Raw genomic sequence first — 20,249 nt, 5'->3', positions numbered from 1 at the left:
CCATTCCTTGGTTGAGGGGCATCTAGGTTGTTTCCAGGTTCTGGCTATTATAAATAATGCTGCTATGAACATAGTTGAGCATGTGTCCTTGTTGTATGATTGAGCATCTTTTGGGTATATGCCTAAGAGTGGTATACCTGGGTCTTGAGGTAGATTGATTCCCAGTTTTCTGAAGAACCATCGCACTGACTTCCATAGTAGCTATACAAATTTGTACTCCTACCAGCAATGAAGAAGTGTTCCTCTTGCTCCACAGCATGAGCTGTCACTTGTGTTTTTGATCTTAGCCATTCTGAGAGGTATAAGATGGAATCTCAGAGTCATTTTGATTTTCATTTCCCTGATGGCTAAGGACATTTAAGATTTTCTTAAATGTTTCTCAGCCATTTGAGATTCTTCTGTTGCAAATTCTCTGTTTAGATCTGTACTCCATTTTTCAATTGGATTATTTGGATTGTTGATGTCTAATTTCTTGGGTTCTTTATATAATTTGGAAATCAGTCCTCTGTCAGATGTGGGGTTGGTGGAGATCTTTTTCTATTCTATAGGCTGCCGTTTTGTCCTGTTGATGGTGTCCTTTGTCTTACAGAAACTTTTCAGTATCATGAGGTCCCATTTATTAAGTGTTGATCTTAGTGTCTGCACTATTGCTGCCCTGTTTAAGAAGTTGTCTCCTTTGCCAATGTGCTCAAGGCTATTCATACTTTCTCTTCTGTCAGGTTCCGTGTGTCTGGTTTTATGTTGAGGTCTTTGATCCTCTTGGACTTGAGTTTTGTGCAGGGTGATAGACATAGATCTATTTGCATTCTTCTACATGTTGACATCCAGTTAGACCAGCACCATTTGTTGAAGATGTTTTCTTTATTCTCTTATATAATTTTGGCTTTTTTTTGTCTAATTATCAGGTGTCCATAGGTATGTGAATTTATGTCTGGGTCTTTGATTTGATTCCATCCATCTGTTTGTTTTAATGCCACTACCATTGTTTTTTTTTTATTACTATAGCTCTGTAGTAGAGCTTGAAATCAGGGATGGTGATAATAAAATATACTTTTCTAAGGTAAAGACCTTCCCAGCTTATGTCTTCTCTGACCTTTGGAGCATCCTTCATCTTTGAGGTTGTTGTAAGTGAGCCCTTGGAGATGGAAATGCTCTGAGCTGCTAGAGTCTTCTGTGATAGGGGTTTCTCCAAGTCTTCTTGTGATGTCAGATGACAACTGTAAGGGTTGTATGGACTTAGATTTCAAGGTCACTTTTTTTTTGCAGTGGAAGGTAATCTTTTAAATAATGCTTCTTTGTCCAAGTTTTATTTGAATAGCAGTTACTTACATGAGCAACACAGCAGAGGTGAATATCAATCTTCCGTCTTTTCTTAGATCTCTTAACAAAGAGGCAAAGAGTGTAAGCATGTGGGGTGGGGTAGGGAGCAGGGAGTCAACAAGCCGTGGTTTTGCTTGTCATGTTGAATGGCTCCTTTGTCAAAACAGTGGCAAGGATTCTCAGGACACGGATCCTCAGAGGAACTGAAATTCATAAGGCTTTCAGCGTCATATTTTTCAAGTTTAGCTCAAGGTTTTCTATTATTCAGCTCACTGGTGTTGAAGCAATTTTGTTGACATTTTCTGTAAGTGGATTAGGCTTGCAATCATTGCCCATGGCAGACAGATGGCCTTTCAAATGCTGCACCCTTGAAGAAGCCCATGGCAGAAATTTAGAGAATGATAATAGTTCTGTCACAGAAGACAGTGTTCGCCGTTGACTTCGTTTGCCGCCGACAGACGACTCAGGTTCATTTGTACTTTCTCCTCTGTTTTAAAAGAAGCAGCTGTTTAAAAATGTTTATTCCATGATTGAGCAACCCTTCTGTGTATTACACAATTCTACAGCCTTGAAGTGACAAGATAATCGGCTGGTGGAGGTGGGGGACGGTGACTCATCCTGGAGATCCAAGGAAAATTTCCACATTAGTGCAGGTACATCTTAAAAACAGTGTGTGTCCTTTCCAGGATGAAGAAGTGTTGAAATCCTGGCTTGATTCTTAGGAACATCTTATTCCCAATCCCCCCTGAATTCTGTGTATCACTGCCAAAATGTCTTCAAGTTTCAAGGTTCATCATTCTTCGAGTTCTGGTTCTTCTCAAATTATGTTAGCGGCTATTTTTGGTGACCAACTTGCATGGTGCGGGGCAGGTAATTTGACCTCATTGCTACTGCAAGGAGGAATCCCATCTGAGAATTAAATGATGAGTCTTCACATTAATAGCATCCTTCTGAGTCTTTAGCTGAGCTCCATCATGAATCAAACTCTTCAATGATCTCTTTGGAACTGATCTATTAGGGTTTATGATGGCATATTTTTCTAAGGTTTATTTTTATTGCGTGTTTGGAGTGTTTTACCTGCACGTATGTCTGGGCACCATGTGTATCAGTGCATGTAGAGGCCAAAAGAGGGTGTGGGGCCTCCTGGAGCTGGAATTAGAACTGGTTGTTAACTGTCTGTTGGTCCTGGGAACTGAACCCAGCTCCTCTGTGAGAGCAACAAATACTCTTAGCCACTGAGCCGTCTCTTGAGCCCTGACGCCCCATTAATTTAAGACCGGTCATTTCCTCTAACATATTCCTGATTTGTGAGTTTAGTACCATTGCTTTCATATTTCAGTTTCCTGTGAAATTAGCTGAGATTAAAATTAATAAGTATACCGTGTGTTGTGGTGCATGGTGCCTGCAGTTCTAGGACTCTGGGGTCTGAGGATGAAAGATTATGAGTTTGAGGCTATTCTGAACTGTGTAGCAAATTTAAGGCCACACTGGGCTTTGTAGCAAGGTCTTGTCTCAAAAAAATAATAAATCCTTCCAAACTCCATACCTATATTGGAAAGAAAGGTCAGAACTCAAAGTATAAGCATAAAGATAGTATGAATGTCATGGAAATCTGCCAATTTTTTCTTGTATAAACTAAAAGGCTCTCTTAAGCTATTTCTTTTCTTCTGTGCATTGCTAAGACTTATTACATGACATGTGCTTAGTATCATATACTCTGTCTACATTGGTCTGTGTTCCATTGCCTTAACAAAAGACCCAAGGCAAAGTATTGTATAAAGAAAACACGTCCCTTTAGTTTATGATCTTGAAACTTCATGGGCATAGTTCTAGTATGACTGCTTCAGGACATGGCATTCGGCATTTGCAGGAGCCAGTGATATCACATTTCAGGACAGGAAGCCATAGAGATGGGGGAGGGGGAGCTTGTCTTGACCTTTTTTTTATTATTAATTTTGTTTTTATTTATTTATGAGTATTCTGTATATATGACTGCATACCAGAAGAGGGCATCAGATCTTATCATAGATGGTTGTGAGCCACCATGTGTTGCTGGGAATTGAACTCAGGACCTCCGGAAGAGCAGCCAGTGCTCTTAACCACTGAGCCATTTCCCCAGCCCCTTGTCTTGACCTTTTTATAGCAATTCTTCCTCACAAATTAAATGAAGTCCCACAAGAACTATATTAATTCCTTTCAAGATTCATTCCTTAATAACTTATTATCTTCATGCTAGCCCTCATTTGTTAAAGCCATGTCTTTAACATTGCCACTAGGGACCAAACTTCCAATATACAACACTTTTGGTTACAAGTTCAACCCATATTGAAACCATAGCAGAATCTAAATAGAAATACAATACAGCAGTGAAAAATGCCTATAAGCCTGGGAACCAGGAAATATTATCTTTTTTCAGTTAGTTCCTGTGTAAGTCTGGAAAATGTGTGTGTGTGTGTGTGTGTTTGTTTGTTTTCTTTGGCCTATTTTTTAAGTCATGAAGGCAGACTTCCAAAGTCTCAAAAATTTGAAAGAACTAAGTGATATTGTCACTAAATGTTTTGTTACTTACTCTTTTTCCTCTTTTAGCCTTTCAGTTATAAGTTCCAAGGAAATAAAATTAATTCTAAATAGAGACAACGTAAGAACAATGGGATGTGTTAGGCAAGTTTGGTGCGGTGGCATGGAGATTGCATCCTTCCAGAACTTTCTCCTGTGCCGTGCATCTGTGTGTCCACAGACTGTACAGACTGAGGACCCCAGGCACACATCAGAAGCCCCTTAGACTGTTTTTCACTGATGTCAGGAAAGAAGAGCAGACTCTGCTCCTGATCTGTCACCTTCTCTGGTGGCTCTGTCTGGTCCCCTGTAGCACAGCCTTGTATCTCTTTCCCTCAGCACTATCCACACCTTTGGTGGTTATTTGCTCATTATTATCCCTCATTAGACTTAAGTTCTGTGGGGACAGAAACAGCATCTACCGTCACTGTCACCGACCCCGCCCCCCAAGTCTGGTCTGGGTGTTCTCCCAAAGCACAGTACTGCCCCCTCAGGGGAGCTTTGGAAAAATGGGGAAACATTGGGTGGGAAGTAGCAGAAATGCTGGAAGTCCTTACTGTGAAAAGGATTGTGACGTAATGACATAATGCCCCGCGTCAGAGTCCTCGGGTTCCTCACATTTTAGGAAGTGGGTGGCACTGTTGTTGTTAACAACAAAACATTGCATCACTTACCAAACTACACACACAGAGATAGAGGGGCCCTCAATGGATACATGGTCCTGTGTCTAGAGCAGCGGGCTATTAAACGAACAATCCGGTGCTGCTCGGTGTGGGGGTGTGGGATTCCTCCATTGCTGGTCAGGGAGACTTTAGAGGCCCCCAAATAGTGCAGGCTCTGGCCAGTTCTCTTGGATATATGCAAGAACTGGAGGATAGACCCCACTGCTAAGGACACTGCACAGCTCAGTTGCAAGATGCAGAGGAAACAGCTGGACCTGAACAGGACATGTCCTCTCTGCTGGTTAACTTTCCAGGTGTGAGAAGATTACAGGCAGGTCGAAGAGAAAGGCCACTAATGGTCTTACCCAGCTATGAGCTTTGTGAGTTATGAAACCAACCTTCCAGGCATGGTATGCCCAGATATAAGAGAATAACACAACTATTAGAGTGCAGCCAACCATCTTCTAATTGCATTTGAGGCCCGAAGCACAGAAGGAATCCTATGAGTAGTGTTGTAAATGCAGTCAACAACCCATGCCTGAGGAGGTCATGGAGGAGATGGAGAGCTTGCTACTGTTGTTTCACAAAATTGACACAGCACAAAATTTCCCTCTGTGTGTCTCTATGTTTTTTTTTTTTGTTTTTCTTTTTTTTTTTTTTTTTTTTTTTTTTTTTTTTTTTTTTTTGGTTTTTCGAGACAGGGTTTCTCTGTATAGCTTTGCGCCTTTCCTGGAACTCACTTGGTAGCCCAGGCTGGCCTCGAACTCACAGAGATCTGCCTGCCTCTGCCTCCCGAGTGCTGGGATTAAAGGCGTGCGCCACCACCGCCCGGCATCTATGTTTATATCTGTAGACAAAAGCTACTCTCATCCCTAATCAGAGATTGTTCTCTTTTTAGTGAATGGTAGTAAATATAGAGACTATAGCTAAACAAGATAGCCTAAGGTTCAAAGAACATTGTGAAAAGTGGGTAGAAGGAATGTGAGAGCTAGAATATGGGGATAATAACTGTGAAATGCCACCATCTAGCACAACACAAGCATTTCAATCATAAACTCAAAGTAGCTGTGGGCCTGGGCAAGACTGGTCAACAACTAGTCATGGATGGGGGAAAGAGCTCATGGGATCCTGCTCCTGACTGCTAAACTGTTGGCTATTCACTCCAAGAAAGGGGAAGTCGTTGTCTTCAACTGTATGTCTTCTGTGGAGCCCATTAGGGTCCAATGTACAGCTTTTGATCCATGGCCACACAGATAGCCCTCAGTCGGTCACAAAACACAACAAATAGACAGGACTATGAGGAAAAGATTTATAGAGAAGGGAGGGGGGAAGATGAGGAGTAGAGAGATAAAAGAAGCCATGTGATGGCAAGTAATCAGTATGCATTATACACACGTGAAATTGTCAAAGAACAAATTAAATTAAAAAATATCTGAAACTCTAATGGGTCACTAAGCATGTAATTATCTTTTTGTTTTTTATAAGTATATAAATTACATTTTAGCATAATGGTTTAAAAATCAATGTTTTATTTGTTTGGGGCTCAGAGTTCAGAAGAAAACAGCCAAAGCTGTGTTAAGATGAAGCTGACTGCACACCTCCTCTACTATAACTGACCTGTAGTTCTCCAGCGCTCACTGAGTTAAAACTTCAACCTTCTTGTCATCACATCGATACGTATGGAACCAGGAACTCACACATATTTCAGCTTTTTCAGTAGCAAGTAGAATGTCCCTAAATATTATGCTGCCACAGTGCTGAAAAGTAATCTGAACATTGATAACTCAATGAAATAAAAACTTCAATTTTTAGTGCAATTAAATTATTTTATACATATTCTAATAATCACACCTTTGTACCCTGTAGCTATTGTAAACATCTTCTACATTTCCTACACAGTTAAGGTTTCATTCCAGGGAACAACAATTCCAGGCCATGTTTGAATAGTTTCATGCAATATTCCACATACAGCAACATATTAGAAGTGTGCCATCAAGAGAAAAACCTCTATTCTGATATCAAAACATTTTTATATGCTGTTTTAGTTTCTCAAATGAAGGCCATTGATAAAGGTGCTTTTGACTTACTTTTAATAGTAGCTTTCATTCTTTGTGAAGTTCATACATTTTTATAATATATTTTGATTGTATACATCCACCATTACCTCCCTCTGACTTCCCTAGTGCTTCATCTCTCCCCTCTCCCAACTTCATGTCCTCCTTTTTCATGTTATTAATAACCCCTTGAGTCCAATTAGTGCTGTCCATATGCACACGGGTGTGGAACCATCCACTGGTACGTGAGAAACCACCTAGCAGCCATGTCTCCAAAGGAGCGTTGACTCTTGTTCATTCAGGAGCCATCAGATGCTAGTAGCTCCTCTTCTAGTCATGCTGGAGTTTTGACAGGCTTTGTCCTGGGCAGCTCATGTGCAGGTAACTACCGCTGCTCTGCTGTGAGTTGATGTATGCAACATCCATGTCATGTTCAGGCATCTGCATTTCCTCGCTCTCCTCCGCCTCTGCCAGCTCTCATATTCTTCCTATCTGAACCTTGGATGGGAGATGTTGCTATGGATGATGCACCAGCTGCTGAGCACTGAGAGTGATTTACACTTCATTCTTTGACCCGTTATTAATCTCTGCATTAACCATGACCCACTACCCAAAGAAGCTCCTTTCACCAAGGTTGAGAGCAGCACAAGTCTGTGGACATAAACATAACTTCTTAGACTGCAGCTTGACAAGCATGAGCATTTAGCAAACTAGGAACATCAGGTTAGTCCCTAGGGCTTGTGGTCTCCTCAGCCCTGGGCTTCTGACCAGGTATCTAGAACCAGACATGAAGTCACCCCTGTAGAACAGGCCTCCTATTCAAGCAGAAATCGGGTTACACTCATAACTACCATGCCACTGTTGTATCTGCAGGGCCATCTTGCAGGTAGGTCAGTATTGTTGCATGCAGGGGCCGGCACTTGGCAAAACCACCTGTGTCTTGTCTTCCCACGTGGCACAGTTAGCACCTTCTGGCACTGTGAGTTGGCCCGCAGGGAGAGTGTCCTAGTCAGTGGCGGTTGATGTCTCTGTGTCCTACATCCAAACTGAGCGGTGTCTTCAGCAGCAGGATCTCACCATCTAGTTATGGTGGGCAACTAAGAGCAGGGGCAGTAGCCTGAGTTATCTGGGATGCTTCCAGGTCTTTCCTGACCCGTAACTCCTCGGGAGGTACCCTACTCCTGGCACTAAACATTTTATTTAATAACCCATGTTTTGGGGAGCAGCATTGATCACTCATGCAGGGTACTTCTGTTCAAATTCCTTTTTTATGGGTATTATATTTCTTAGTTAGCTTTAAAACTAGTGGATTTACATAAGACTTCTTCATGTATCCTTTGTGTTGGCAAACCCATACTCTACCCCTCCTTTCCCCAGTCCCTGTATCCTAGCTTAAACCATCAACTCAGAGAATTCCCCCCATCTCCTGATCTTTTAACCTTTTTTTTTTTTAAAGTAATATGGAGACTCCCTGACCTGTGGATTTTGAATTAGTAATGGCTCTACAAGCCCACCATGATCTAGCCACCACACAGGAGGTGAAATACAAAGTGTTGTTCATGCTACCTTGGTCTCCATGGCCAGCTTTTTCACCAATGTTATCTGGGGGGTAGGGGACCCCTAGTTGTGAATGTTATGTCCTCCGTGGACAGAACACCAGGAGATTCAATCTGCCTGCAACTGACTGTACACTCGGAGATCGTCATACAGCTTAGAGATAAGCTTCATCGTGTATGTGTGTGATTGTATACATGTGAGGGTCTTTCCATTCCCAGAGTCCCAGTTAGCTGCTTTACATATTTGTGGCATGCCCTGGGACAGCCCACACGTTTCCTTCACATGTGACAAAGACACAGGCCACTCCCTCTTCCTAACTGACAGGAAGGGAGGATGCTCATGGGAAAGGCGGGTGTGAAAGAGCCATGGATGCCTCCTGAGGGTGACTCTGCCACATCACAGACAAAACCGTTCTCAAATTTTGGAGGAGATTGCATTTTTTTGGTAAGAGAGGTAGAAAAAGCAAAAATCCCAAGTATCTTCTGATAGATTATAAAACAGACTAGTTGACGATTTGTATTTAGAATTCTGATTTCCTTCATGTATATGGCATCATGAGATAATGAGACATCACGTCATGCTTAGTGTCCTCAGTCATATTGATATCCTGATAGTATTTTATTGACAGTAATCAGCTTGTGAGCCCCAAACTTCTGAGATATTAGCGTATAAAAGATTAGGAAGACATCTTCTTAGACTTAATCAACGTGGTAACACTGTGAGACAGCAGCCATGTTTACAGTCCGAATCCTGTTGGGTATTTCCTTATTTAGAGGCAATGTACTTTAATTTCAATTAATATAGTTAAAGGTATTTATTTGACAAGGAATGTTTGTTTTTTGCCTTTAGATATGCATTAACTGTCATTAATTTTTAGCTTCCACTTCTTATAATGATCTATTATGATTATCCACGTTTCCAGCTGTTACTTTCTCAATGTGTTGCAATTGCTATGCGACCTTATATTCAGGAGCCAAATAACCATGAAGGGTGAGTGGTGCGTGCCTCTCACAGCTGTTCTCCGTGTCCCATCAGCATCAGCATGCTGGGGTACTCTGGGGTACTCTTCCAGTCCTTTGGACTAAAGTGTCTCCATTTTCCCCTCTGAGCTGTGAATTCCCACAGGCTTTCTGACAGAAAAGGAGTGGCCGCTTGACATTTCTTTCAAGTTGAGTATTCTGTGGTCAAATTGTGCATTAATTTTGCATTATATGCCATGACAACCCCAGATAATTTTAGTGCACAAGAAGCGTTTCAATTTATATGCCACTAAGAAAATAAAATTCGCTCGGCTTCATGCTCTCTTCTTCCTCCGAGACCCCTGCTTGAAGAGAAGAGCATCAAAACATTTTTTTAAATGCTTTTTTTGGATGTGCCTTAAATACACACTATACAAGACTCTTTTGCCTGATACCCTCTGAAGGAGATGCCCCAAGGACAGAGATGTGGGAAGCAAGGAGCTCTGGTTGAGCTGGTTAGTGTGTTTTTGATAGAGTGGAGAGAGGGGCAGCCAGCTGGTTAGGGGAAACTGCTGAGCACAAAACAGGAAAAATCACTAAGGAGGCCTGGGGGTGAGGAGGAGTCCTTAGTAATGCACATCAGCTCTGCAATTTTCTAGAATAAGAAACTGAATTTCTCTTCGGGTTCTGGTGGCTTAAATGGGAAGATCCAAAGGAAAGACAGTGTGTGGTTCCTTAAAGCACAGAATGGAAAGGAACCCTAATTCCAGCTTCCGTAAACAGCTAAACCCACGCTTTCTGTGTAAGATCCTCAGAGCCTTTCTTTTCCCTCCTTCATTAGTTAGTGGTTTAGCTTGTTTTCTTCTGCCAGGGCGTGCTGTCGCCTGGGTTATCAGGAGATGAGGTAGCTCTGTTCTTGTGCGCTGGTACAAACTGTTCGCTCCGACTGGCCATTGTTTTCCAGAGAGACTGGCTTCTGTTCACCAGAACTGGCACAGTCTGGCCGTTAGGCGTGGATGCCACTTCTCAGAACTGGTGCAGTAACAGTGGGCTGATTAAAACGCACTTCATAACCTGCTGTAGGAAAAGGCGTGAGAGTGTCCTATGCATTCACACCACCCAGGCCGATAGCATCCTGCCTTTCATTCTTCCCTTACAACTGCAGAATAGGCCAATTGGTTTTAAAAACGTTTGATGATCATTTCAAAACCGAGTCTAAAGTAAAACTCTGAAAAATGATCTTAGATATAGTCACATCATTAATATAGCTTGGTTATAAGGGAGTTTTTCCATTTTTAAATACTATCCATATGTATACCCTTTGCAAAACAGACTCTGCAGGTGTATTTTAAACATGCTCCTCAAGTCTATTACAAGATAGTTGCAAGGTATTTATGGTGGCAGTAGAAAAGCTTGCCTGCTTTGCAGATCAATTTATAGCAGTTTATTTGTGATCATTAAATCATAGACAGCTTTTCAACCTGTGTTCTTCAATCTTAGGACTGCGTGGAAGTCCAAAAGTCATTCTGATTCTCTTCACAGATGAGAAAATGGCCCCACAGTGCAACTGGTGGGAGGCACACTGACATTCGTCCCTGCCTGGGTGTTCTTGCTGTATCCTGTATCCCTGGCCCCACACCCATCTCTAGATTCTGTCAGTCAGTGTCATGTGGGCGGTTATTTTCTTCCCTGTCTCTGTTATTGCGTGGGAAACAATGAACAGGTGGCTTAACTGTGTGATTGTGTAAATCGAAAAATGTATCCATTTGCTCTTGAAAGAGGCCAGATCTTAAAGTGGTGAAGACCATAGGCCCTTGAACAAAGTGCAGATCCACTGAGCAGCTATGTGACTCTGGGCAATGTGGTCACTCTGATGCTGTTTTATAATGGGTAAACTGAGGCTAATGACAATGCCTATCACCTGGACTGTTGTGGCAACTGAATGAATGATTATGTTCAGAGTAGAATATTACCTGCCCAGAGTATGCCCTTTATGTGTTCTATTATCTTTACTTAATAATTGCATTTTACAAGTTATAAGTGGCTTCAATATTCAGGGTCTGGGGCCAGGCTTTATCCATTGTTCTGTTAAGAGAATTATCCAGTTCCAGGGATGTTGTGAATATTTTCCCCTCAGGAAATGCATCCCTGACTGACAGGCTCAGCCTGCAGCCTCTGCTTGCTGTCTTCAGAAGTCTTAACCTCATGGTGTGTGGGAAAGGGCTCTGGGTCTAGAGGGAAAAGTCAAGATTTGAGATCATCTCTGCTCTTAGATGGCTGTGGCCTTGGGCCAGGCATGGAACCTCATCATGCTCAGACTCATTTCTCCTCACAAGAAGGCTCCACCTATACAGGCTCCAAGTGTGCTTCTAAAACCCTGGACCATGGTTGGGACGACCGAAGACAGTCCATTTTAGCACAAACAGTAGGCAAAGTGGCCAGTCCTTCTCATGAGAGGTTAAAGAGGGTCTTAGCTGTCACTGCATCAGGTTAGAATCAGGTACTGATTTTATAAGTTCTGAGGAGATAAACATTTTAAGGCACTTTTAGCAGGTAGTCTATCCACACGTTAAGAAAATGACATTGATAAGATTTAAAGAAAGGTTGCCTGTCTTCATGGAATACTTTGTCTAGTAGGCTATGGTCCCCTCTCTGAGTGGGCCTGTGCTTCAGAGAATGCTCCATCAGTCATTGCCGTCCCCACCCTCCCATATCACCCCTCACCACTTCAGGGTCACCCTGGCCCACACTGCTGTGAGAAGTGGGGGTGAAGGGGGGTGTTACTTCCTCTTCCATGTGTGCGCCCCAGACACTCATTCCCACTCCTGCACACTTCTGCAATCCTTCAGGCCCTGGGCCAGTATCAGTGCGTGCACGCAAACGCCACAATGATGAACTCATGCCAAAAAATAAAACGAGTGGGAAAGTTTTCCTCTCACACATTGATGCCAATGACAGCCAGTGTGTCCCAGCAGTCCTTTTGTGCTTTTTATTTTGATGGATGTGTGGTGCCTTGAGAAATGTCTCTCCATTAGCCCGACAGGGGCATTGTCCTCAGGATGCTGAAATGCACGGAAGGAATGTGGATAGGTGACATGTACCAACGGAAGCTTGTGGGGATAACCCACCCAGTGTGTTAAAACCAGCATGGGGTGCTGCTTTCCATCACAGGATGCTTAGCTTTGTGCCTTTTAATCTGACAAGCCGGTTTAATTTTCAGTTTTATGGAAGAACATCTTTCCTCATCTTCTCCAGAATCTAGAAATCTTGGTCTGACTGGGTGGGAACTGTGATAATGAGCAAAATCTCAGACCATGATGTGGAAGGTTCAAGTGTCCTCAATGTGTCCACATGAGTTCCCCTGTCCAGGGATCACAAGGAGCAGCCATCAAGCATGCAGTGAGCTGGGGAGGCTAGGTCTGAGGTTCTAGAACCAAAAAGCCAAGTCCTCTACTCATGCTGGAAAATAACATTGGGTATAATCCCTGGAAAAATGAGTGCGTAGGTCTGGGTCTGTTTCATCCTTCGTCAGCATCTGGTGGGAAACAGAGCAACCTTGCTGCGTGAGCCTGGTCCATAATCTCCTTCTTTGCTGTTTCTACCCGTTTGTAGGGACAAGGAGACCTGCTGAAGAATGCCAAGAATGAAGCTATAGAGAACATGAAGCAGATCCAGCTGGCCTGCTTGTCTTGTGGACTGAGTAAAGGCCCTGGCAGTGGTGCCGAGGCCAAGGGCAAGCGCAGCCTGGAAGCCATAGAGGAGAAGGAGAGCAGCGAGGAGAATGGGAAGCTGTGACCGTGATCACCGAGGCAGCGTGCATGCCCGCGTCCGGGACTCCGGCTTCTCATTCTTGAATTTTTGTTTCGTTTTTACGTTCTTTAGATGTTCACAGAAATGGTGCCCTCTATAGGGTGTTGTACATAAACATATATTTTCACAGTGTCAGTATTTTCCTGTAGTTAATTTATCTAAGTTAAAACTTTCAGTAGTAGTGTTCAAACTCTGAGCTGTGAGTATAGACCTACATGTGGCTGCCTGTGCGCATGTGCACACGTGTGTGTGTGTGTGTGTGTGTGTGTGTGTGTGTGTGTGTGTATGTGTGTAAATGTAAGAAAGAGAGAGAGATTCTCTGTCGCATTACTGGTTTTAGTAAGTTATTCTTTTTTCTTTATGACCATTTGGGGACAGTTGATAATCTGAAATTCTAATGAGTACTTATTGTAATCCATTGCTAGGTTAGTTTTACCTCTCTGTCTTAGCCATTTCATTTGGAGATCTTAGCGCAGCTTATTATTGGAAAAAAAAAGCCAAATTTATCAAAGCAAAGGTGTTTTATAGATTTTAAATATAGATTTAAAAATTCCAGTAGACATGAAAGTGAATAAAAAGAATTTTCAAATCAGAATTCTGGAAAGATAAACAAATTCATTTCTTCATTTAGCAAAGTCTTCAAAAATATTTATTAAATCAAATCAAATTTAGGATTTAGTTTCTGTAGTGTTTACCACGCGCGTGGCTTCAGTAGAAGAGCTGACCACAGTGAATTTGTAGCCCCCAGGCGGTACTCTAAACACACCAAGTGTGTGTTGTAACTGAACTGTTGATGTGACAGGATTTCAGTTGTGAAATTTCAAGGTTTGCAGGGAGACCTCATTCTCCTGAGGTGGGAGTGTGGCATTCTATTACCAGAAGTGGGCAGATGCACATGCTTGGCAAGGATTGGATTTAGTATAGGGTACGAAATTTAAATTTAAAGACGTTGTTCAAACAATATCATATCTGTAAGTCAGATAACATCTTTATGATGACTTGAAAACTAACTAAGTAGACAGCATGTATGGGATAATTTTAATGCATACCGTAAAACACATGAAGAAAATGTCTAATTAGGGTACATTTATAATTATATCTAGATAATTTTACCCTAATGTCCTCACAAACTTCTTAAATGTAGTGTTCATTCATTGCCACCAACAGAACTAAATGTTCCATGGTTATGAAAGAATATATTTATTTAAAACATTGCTTTTATTTTGAAAAGCTTCTTAATTAATTTGATTAACAAATATGCTAATTGGGGGGAGCCTAGAGAAGATAATTGTTGAAATTTTGCAAAGATAAACGTCCTCTATTGCGACTGTGTGTTATTTCTGACTTTTTCTTAATACTGCTCTGTTCCTGTTGCACATTACTGAAAGAGTAAAGATATCAAAAACAGATTTCTTGTTCTCTTTTCTTGTGAATTTATTGAAAAAACGAAGTTCTTCTGTTATGTAAAAACGTTAGAGGGTGCTCTATTTCCTCAGACCAGATACGATAAAATTACTCACGGGGCTAAAACCAGACATTTGGGGGGAGGTGACAGATTTCCAACCGAGCTATGGCCGCCTGGAAGTCTCTCTCTGCCCTCTGTTACACTTACCCCACTGGGAGAGGAGTAATGAAGGAGAGCTGCTGTGATTCTGTATGGTGAAAGATAAATCCGATCGACAGAAACAAGAGCTTCCGGACATCAGCCAGCTGGAGGCTTCCTCGACGTCTCCAGTTCCACTTGGATCAATCCATGCCTTGCAGGTAATAAAGTTGGGTGGCGAAAGCATAGAGGATATTTACGTTTTCTTTGCTTTGCTTTGGGGTCAAACCTAGTCTTTAGAAGTAGTCCCTCCTGCATTCCATTCATCCTTAAGATCCATTCATGCTCAGTATCTCTCTACATCTTCTGGAGAACATGCTGGGGATTCTGCCCCTTCCGATATTCTTCTGGCAATTGTTAGCACCTTTTAGTCCATTCTCTGGGCAGCTCTGCTAGTCAGGAAGTAGGACACAGTTTAGGAAGGAGCTTTCGAGTTGCCCTAGGACAGCATTGCCTTTGGACAAACTGGCGAACTCACAGAGACAAGCTTTGTTGGTATTCATACCCTACATTTTCTACAGTATACAAATGCCTACCTCCATCGTAGTCTTGAACCACCATACAGAAAGCCACTGCTCTCCACTAACTTTAGGGAACGCATGGTGGTAGTATATTAGTTATCAATTCTCTTTTTACTTATTTTTATATCATGAATGGAGTTTGAGGGAGGGATGGTAAGTATAGCCGCTTATAGCAGGAATCTTAGAAGGTCTTAATAAAATCAAACCTGAGGCCAGTTATTGGGGTGAATGCAGAAAGATCAGAGAAGCAGAACAAGCCACAGCTTCCTCACCTTGACAGCTCCTCAGCTGATCCTGTTTCCTCAGACTGGATGCCTCTGAGTCTTCATGCAGAAGGAATCTCAGCTGAAAAGCCTGAAAGCTTAACCAGCCCAATCTTCTAGTTTCTGGTCTCCATGCCCTATCTATCTCTCTGCTTTTTGCCTCACTCCCTGGGATTAAAGGCTCACTTTCTGGGATTAAAGGTGTGAGTCACCATTCCTGGCTGTTTCCAATGTGGCCTTGAACTCACAGAGATCCAGATGGATTTCTGCCTCTGGAATGCTAGGATTAAAGGCCTGTGCTACCACTGCCTATCCTCTATGTTTAATATTGTGGCTGTTCCATTCTCTGAACCCATATAAGTTTACTAGCATGCACAATATTTTGGGGAACACAATACCACCACAGCCACTGACATCTGTAGATAAGAAGTCATGGTCACTGAAGTAATCAACGGAAAAACTAAATTTGAACTCACAGGTGTCTGATATCATGCACAAGAATATTTATTCAGTGATTTTGATTTTAATCTTATTCTCAAATATTTAACTAGATTCACAACCCTTTTGTCACCACAAAAAGATATGTTGTCTTTTCTCTGAAAAGAAAACATTAGCAATAGATAAGAAAGCTCAAAAACAGATGAGCGTATAAAATAAAAATAAAAACTATCACTAATTAGCATTTTGATTTATATTTCCTCAGACATTGTATGTAAGTGTGCGTGTCATCTTAATAAAATTGATTTATTTTATTTAGTCATTGAATGTTTTTCAAAAATGGGTAAGGAATAGAATTTTGAGAAATGAAGAAATTTCATATTAAATTTAATTTATAACTTTGTTTAAAATCTTGGCTATTTTAATAATGTAACACACCTTCCCATCCTCACCTTAGCACAGACACACACACAGGCACACACACACAGATGTGCGCGTATGCACGCACACATGCACACACATACACAAATACACAGGGACACCCCACACACATACACACATGCACACATACACACACAGAGACACACACACATAGAGGCACACACAGGAACACACACAGGAACACACACACACACACACAGAGTGCTGCTTGGCATCATTTGAAGATACCGCTCTAAAAAGGGCACATACTGCCCCATTAGTCAGAGAACCTCATTACTCATGATGCTATTTCTGGTGACATTGGACATCTAAGTGGTGATCTTTGGCCCATATAATTTATAACTATTATACTATATCTTGAGTGTGATATATCATAATATATTTAGTTAATATCCTATTATTAGACTTTCTTTAATTTTGTTTTATTTTATGCAAACATTACAGTGATAAAATCTATTATAAAGTTATTTAACTTCTCCCTTAGAAAAAAATTCTAGAAGTGGTGTGGTTGGGTCAAGGGATACTTCAGACCTAAGGTATTTTCAATTTTGAGATAAATTACCAAATAGTCTTAGGACAACTTCCTAATTTAAGTTTTTACAAAGAATTTATGAGTGCTCAAATGTTTGTTGATGCTATATTGTCTTTTTCTAATTTTATCTCTGCCAGTGCATTATGAAAACTTTTCTCTTTGGTTTCTAGAGAAATTTAATAACACAAATGTTTTATTGCTTATTATAATCTCATCAAAAATTTAAAATATAGATATTTGTATTCCAAAGGGCACCAAGAACAAACAGAAGGACTCACAGTTTGGGTTTGGAAGCTATACATCTCATAAGAGATGTTGGATCTATAGTATATGAGGAACTACTACAATTAAACACAATGTTAAAAATGGGTGTAATGCCTTTAAAGGCGTCACTTCAAGGAAGATACACAGATGAGCCCATGGGGTGATGTTCAACATCATCAACCACCCAGGATACTCAAAGCCACAGTGAGACAGGACTTCATACCAGCCAAATGGGCTGTAATGGGAAAGATCCTAACAAGGGCTAGGTAGCATGTACAGAACCTGGGACCATCCTGCGCTATACTGAGAATAGACAATGGTGTAGCTGCTTTGGAATACTGCTTGATAGTTCCTCAAAAAATTAAATGTACTGACCATATGACTCATAGGTTTATGTTAAAAGAATGAAAACATGTCTACAAAAAGGGCACACAAATGTTCATAGCACTGTTATTCCATAATAGTCTAAAAGAAGAAACTGTAAAAATGTATGTAACATCAGCTGATAAGAGACAAAACCCATGTATTCATAAAATGGACTTTTAATGGATCTTTATTAGTTTTTTTTTAAAATATGTTTTTAATTGAAATAGAATTACATCACTTTCCCCACTTCCTTTTCTTCTTCCAGTCTCTTCCAGGTAGTAAAAAAAGATCAATTTCATAGGCATGCAAGAAGGAATTTCAACAAGCAAGTAGGATGTTTCAGTTAGCAGGCAAATGAATACATTCCATGATGATCATTTAAACACTGCAAGCCCAAACAAAATTTCTTATTTTTATTTGAATCTAACTCCACATGCAACAATAATAGTTGAGGAAGAGATGATGAATTAGGGAAGGGTACACAGGGTGATTCGATGGGAGAAGTACGGTGTGAGAGATGTAGATGCTCATGTGTAAGTTCTCAACAATGAAAACTATTAAACAGAACAAATCCAGGTCAAATCCTCAGCTTTCCAGTCACCTGCACGGCTAGAGTGAGGGAGAATTGATTCTAATAAGTCAAATAGCAAAGTGTCATAACCACTGATCCAGAGCCAGGGGCCACTGCCCTCTGTATGGAAGGTCATTGGCACCACAGGAATGAGTAGAGCATACTAATGGTGACTTACATGGACAGCTAGAGGAGGAATACATTCTGAACTGCCATGTAATACTGAATATATGAAGAAATGGTAAAAAAGAGATTTCTGGTATCCATCAGTTCGATCCTTAATATGTTTGCTATATTGAATTATAGCTTGGAGTCTGTTATAATAAATAAAATTGATATTTTTTAAATAAGAGGAAGTGAGAAAGAAAAATCAAAGAGCCCAAATTATTTTGTGCTTGGACTATATGTCATCCATTCTGTCACAGATGACAGAGACACACATATATAGGGCTTACTCAGATTTTCACCAGTCTACAATGTATGTTATACATTATCAGCTACATCTATTTTCCTTGAATATGTATCAAAACATATGGCTCAATCAGTGAATTCAATATACTATTATGAAATATGAAATAGTTTAAACTATTTTATGTACTTTTAATAAGTTATTAATCAAATCTTCATGTATCATTCAGCTGAATGGTTTATTTTATCAGAATACAATATATTTTTAATTATATATATTAGTTTTGATATTATTACATCATTTTCCCTTTCCCTTTCCTCCCTCAAGACCCTTCCATATATTTCACCTTGCTCTCTTTCAAATCCATGGTCTCTTTTTTTTCATTAATTGTTGTTTTACACATAGGCACACACTTACACACTTGCACACTTACTTATTCTTAAATATATAAATACAACCTGCTCATTCTGTACAATGTTACTTGTATGTATGTTAAATGGGTAATTGATTGGTGTGCTCCCCCCTGGGGAAGACTATTTCTCCTGCTCTCAGCATTTCTTAGTTGTCTGCAATTCTTCATGAAGGGTTGAAGCCTCATGGGCTTTCCTCATCCACGTTTCCTTGATGAAGTGTGAGGTTTACACTTAGTTGTGGGTATTATGACAAATATTTAAAAGGCAGCCAGGGATCATGTTGGGTTAGTGACGTGGCAGTTGTAGGGTCTCCTTCAAGATCTGTGATGTTGCTAGCCCTGGGTAGTTAGCTAGGGTTCCGGGACCAGGCATGGTTTCCCTCTTGTTGAATGGGTCTTAACCCCTGTTAAAAGTTAATGGTTGCTTCCAATCATGCCATGTTGGTCATTGTGGTTCATAGGCATCGTAGCTGGGTAGGACTAATGGTTTATTCCCTGCTTTGGAAGCTGACATGGCTCCTTCTAGTCCACGAAAGCTAGTGCTCAGGGAGGAAGTAAGCTTTCAAGTCTATCCAAGCTCAGGGGTATCTGGGCCCTGGGTCTGAAGTTCCTGGTATTTTCAGAAATAGGGACTTACCTTCCACCTCTGGGGCCAACCAAGGTCAATAGAAACAGCCTGTAGTATTTTGGGGAATCTCTTGGACAACCTTGACCAACAAGTGACAAGAAGGTTTCTTCTCATGCCTGGTGTTAGGGTTTTTGTTAGACGGTCTTTGGCTCTTGGAGAGAGATTTGCTAGGCCAGATGGGAAAATTTCATTTAAACTATTGATGTATATGTTTATATCACATTACATGTATTGTAGATTTTTTAGGCAGATGGTAAGTAGTATGATTCCTTATGACTTTTCCAGACATCCCAACTGTCATTTCACTCTCCTTCTTCTGTATTTATCTCCACCCCCCACCATGAGAGCCTCCATTTTGTCCATTTCCCTAGGAATGGACTGTAAGCTCTATTTCCTCCCCACTGTTCCCCAACCTACAGCTGTGCCCTTTCACATCCCTGATTTCAGTTAGGGAAAGAAAGAAGAAGAAACAAATCACATAAGTTATTTATAAATTCTCATTAATCAAAAGAGAATCAGAATAAAATGGGAGTTATTTTGAGGGTAAGTTAAAGTTAATTATGTTCACAAATGGCTTCTAGTTTTCAGAAACTACAACAACTGGAGATTGAACTTAGTGGAAAAGGAAAGATCAGACCTGAAAGTGGGGAAATAAGAGTTGACAGTGAGTGGGACAAACCAGTGAGACCCGAAGTTAGTTCTCTGGAAAAAACTCAATAGAATTATAAGCTTCTAATCGAACAGAGACGAGGAAAAAAGAGAAGGCGCAAATTACCAATGTGGAGTGAGAAAGAGACATCAATTTAGATTATACTAATATTAGAAGGATAATAAGGCTGCATTATGCAGACTCGGTGCCAATAAATTCTATAACGTCAACAAA

General features: G+C 40.8%; 1 protein-coding gene across 1 annotated transcript in view; it reads left to right on the top strand.

Moving 5' to 3' along the window:
- Plcl1 (phospholipase C like 1 (inactive)) overlaps positions 1-14,327 on the top strand; it is a 328,149-nt gene extending 313,822 nt beyond the window's left edge. The window contains exon 6 of the mRNA XM_006974884.4: positions 12,721-14,327. Within this exon, the coding sequence (XP_006974946.1) occupies positions 12,721-12,903 (183 nt within the window). The 3' untranslated portion in view covers positions 12,904-14,327. The remainder of the gene's footprint in view (positions 1-12,720) is intronic.
- The last annotated feature ends 5,922 nt before the right edge of the window (positions 14,328-20,249 follow it).

This window comes from Peromyscus maniculatus, chromosome 13, assembly GCF_049852395.1.
Source record: "Peromyscus maniculatus bairdii isolate BWxNUB_F1_BW_parent chromosome 13, HU_Pman_BW_mat_3.1, whole genome shotgun sequence".
In the NCBI taxonomy this organism is placed as follows: domain Eukaryota; kingdom Metazoa; phylum Chordata; class Mammalia; order Rodentia; family Cricetidae; genus Peromyscus; species Peromyscus maniculatus.
The sequence above is the reverse complement of the archived record's forward strand: the minus strand, read 5'-3'. Positions and strand labels throughout refer to the sequence as shown.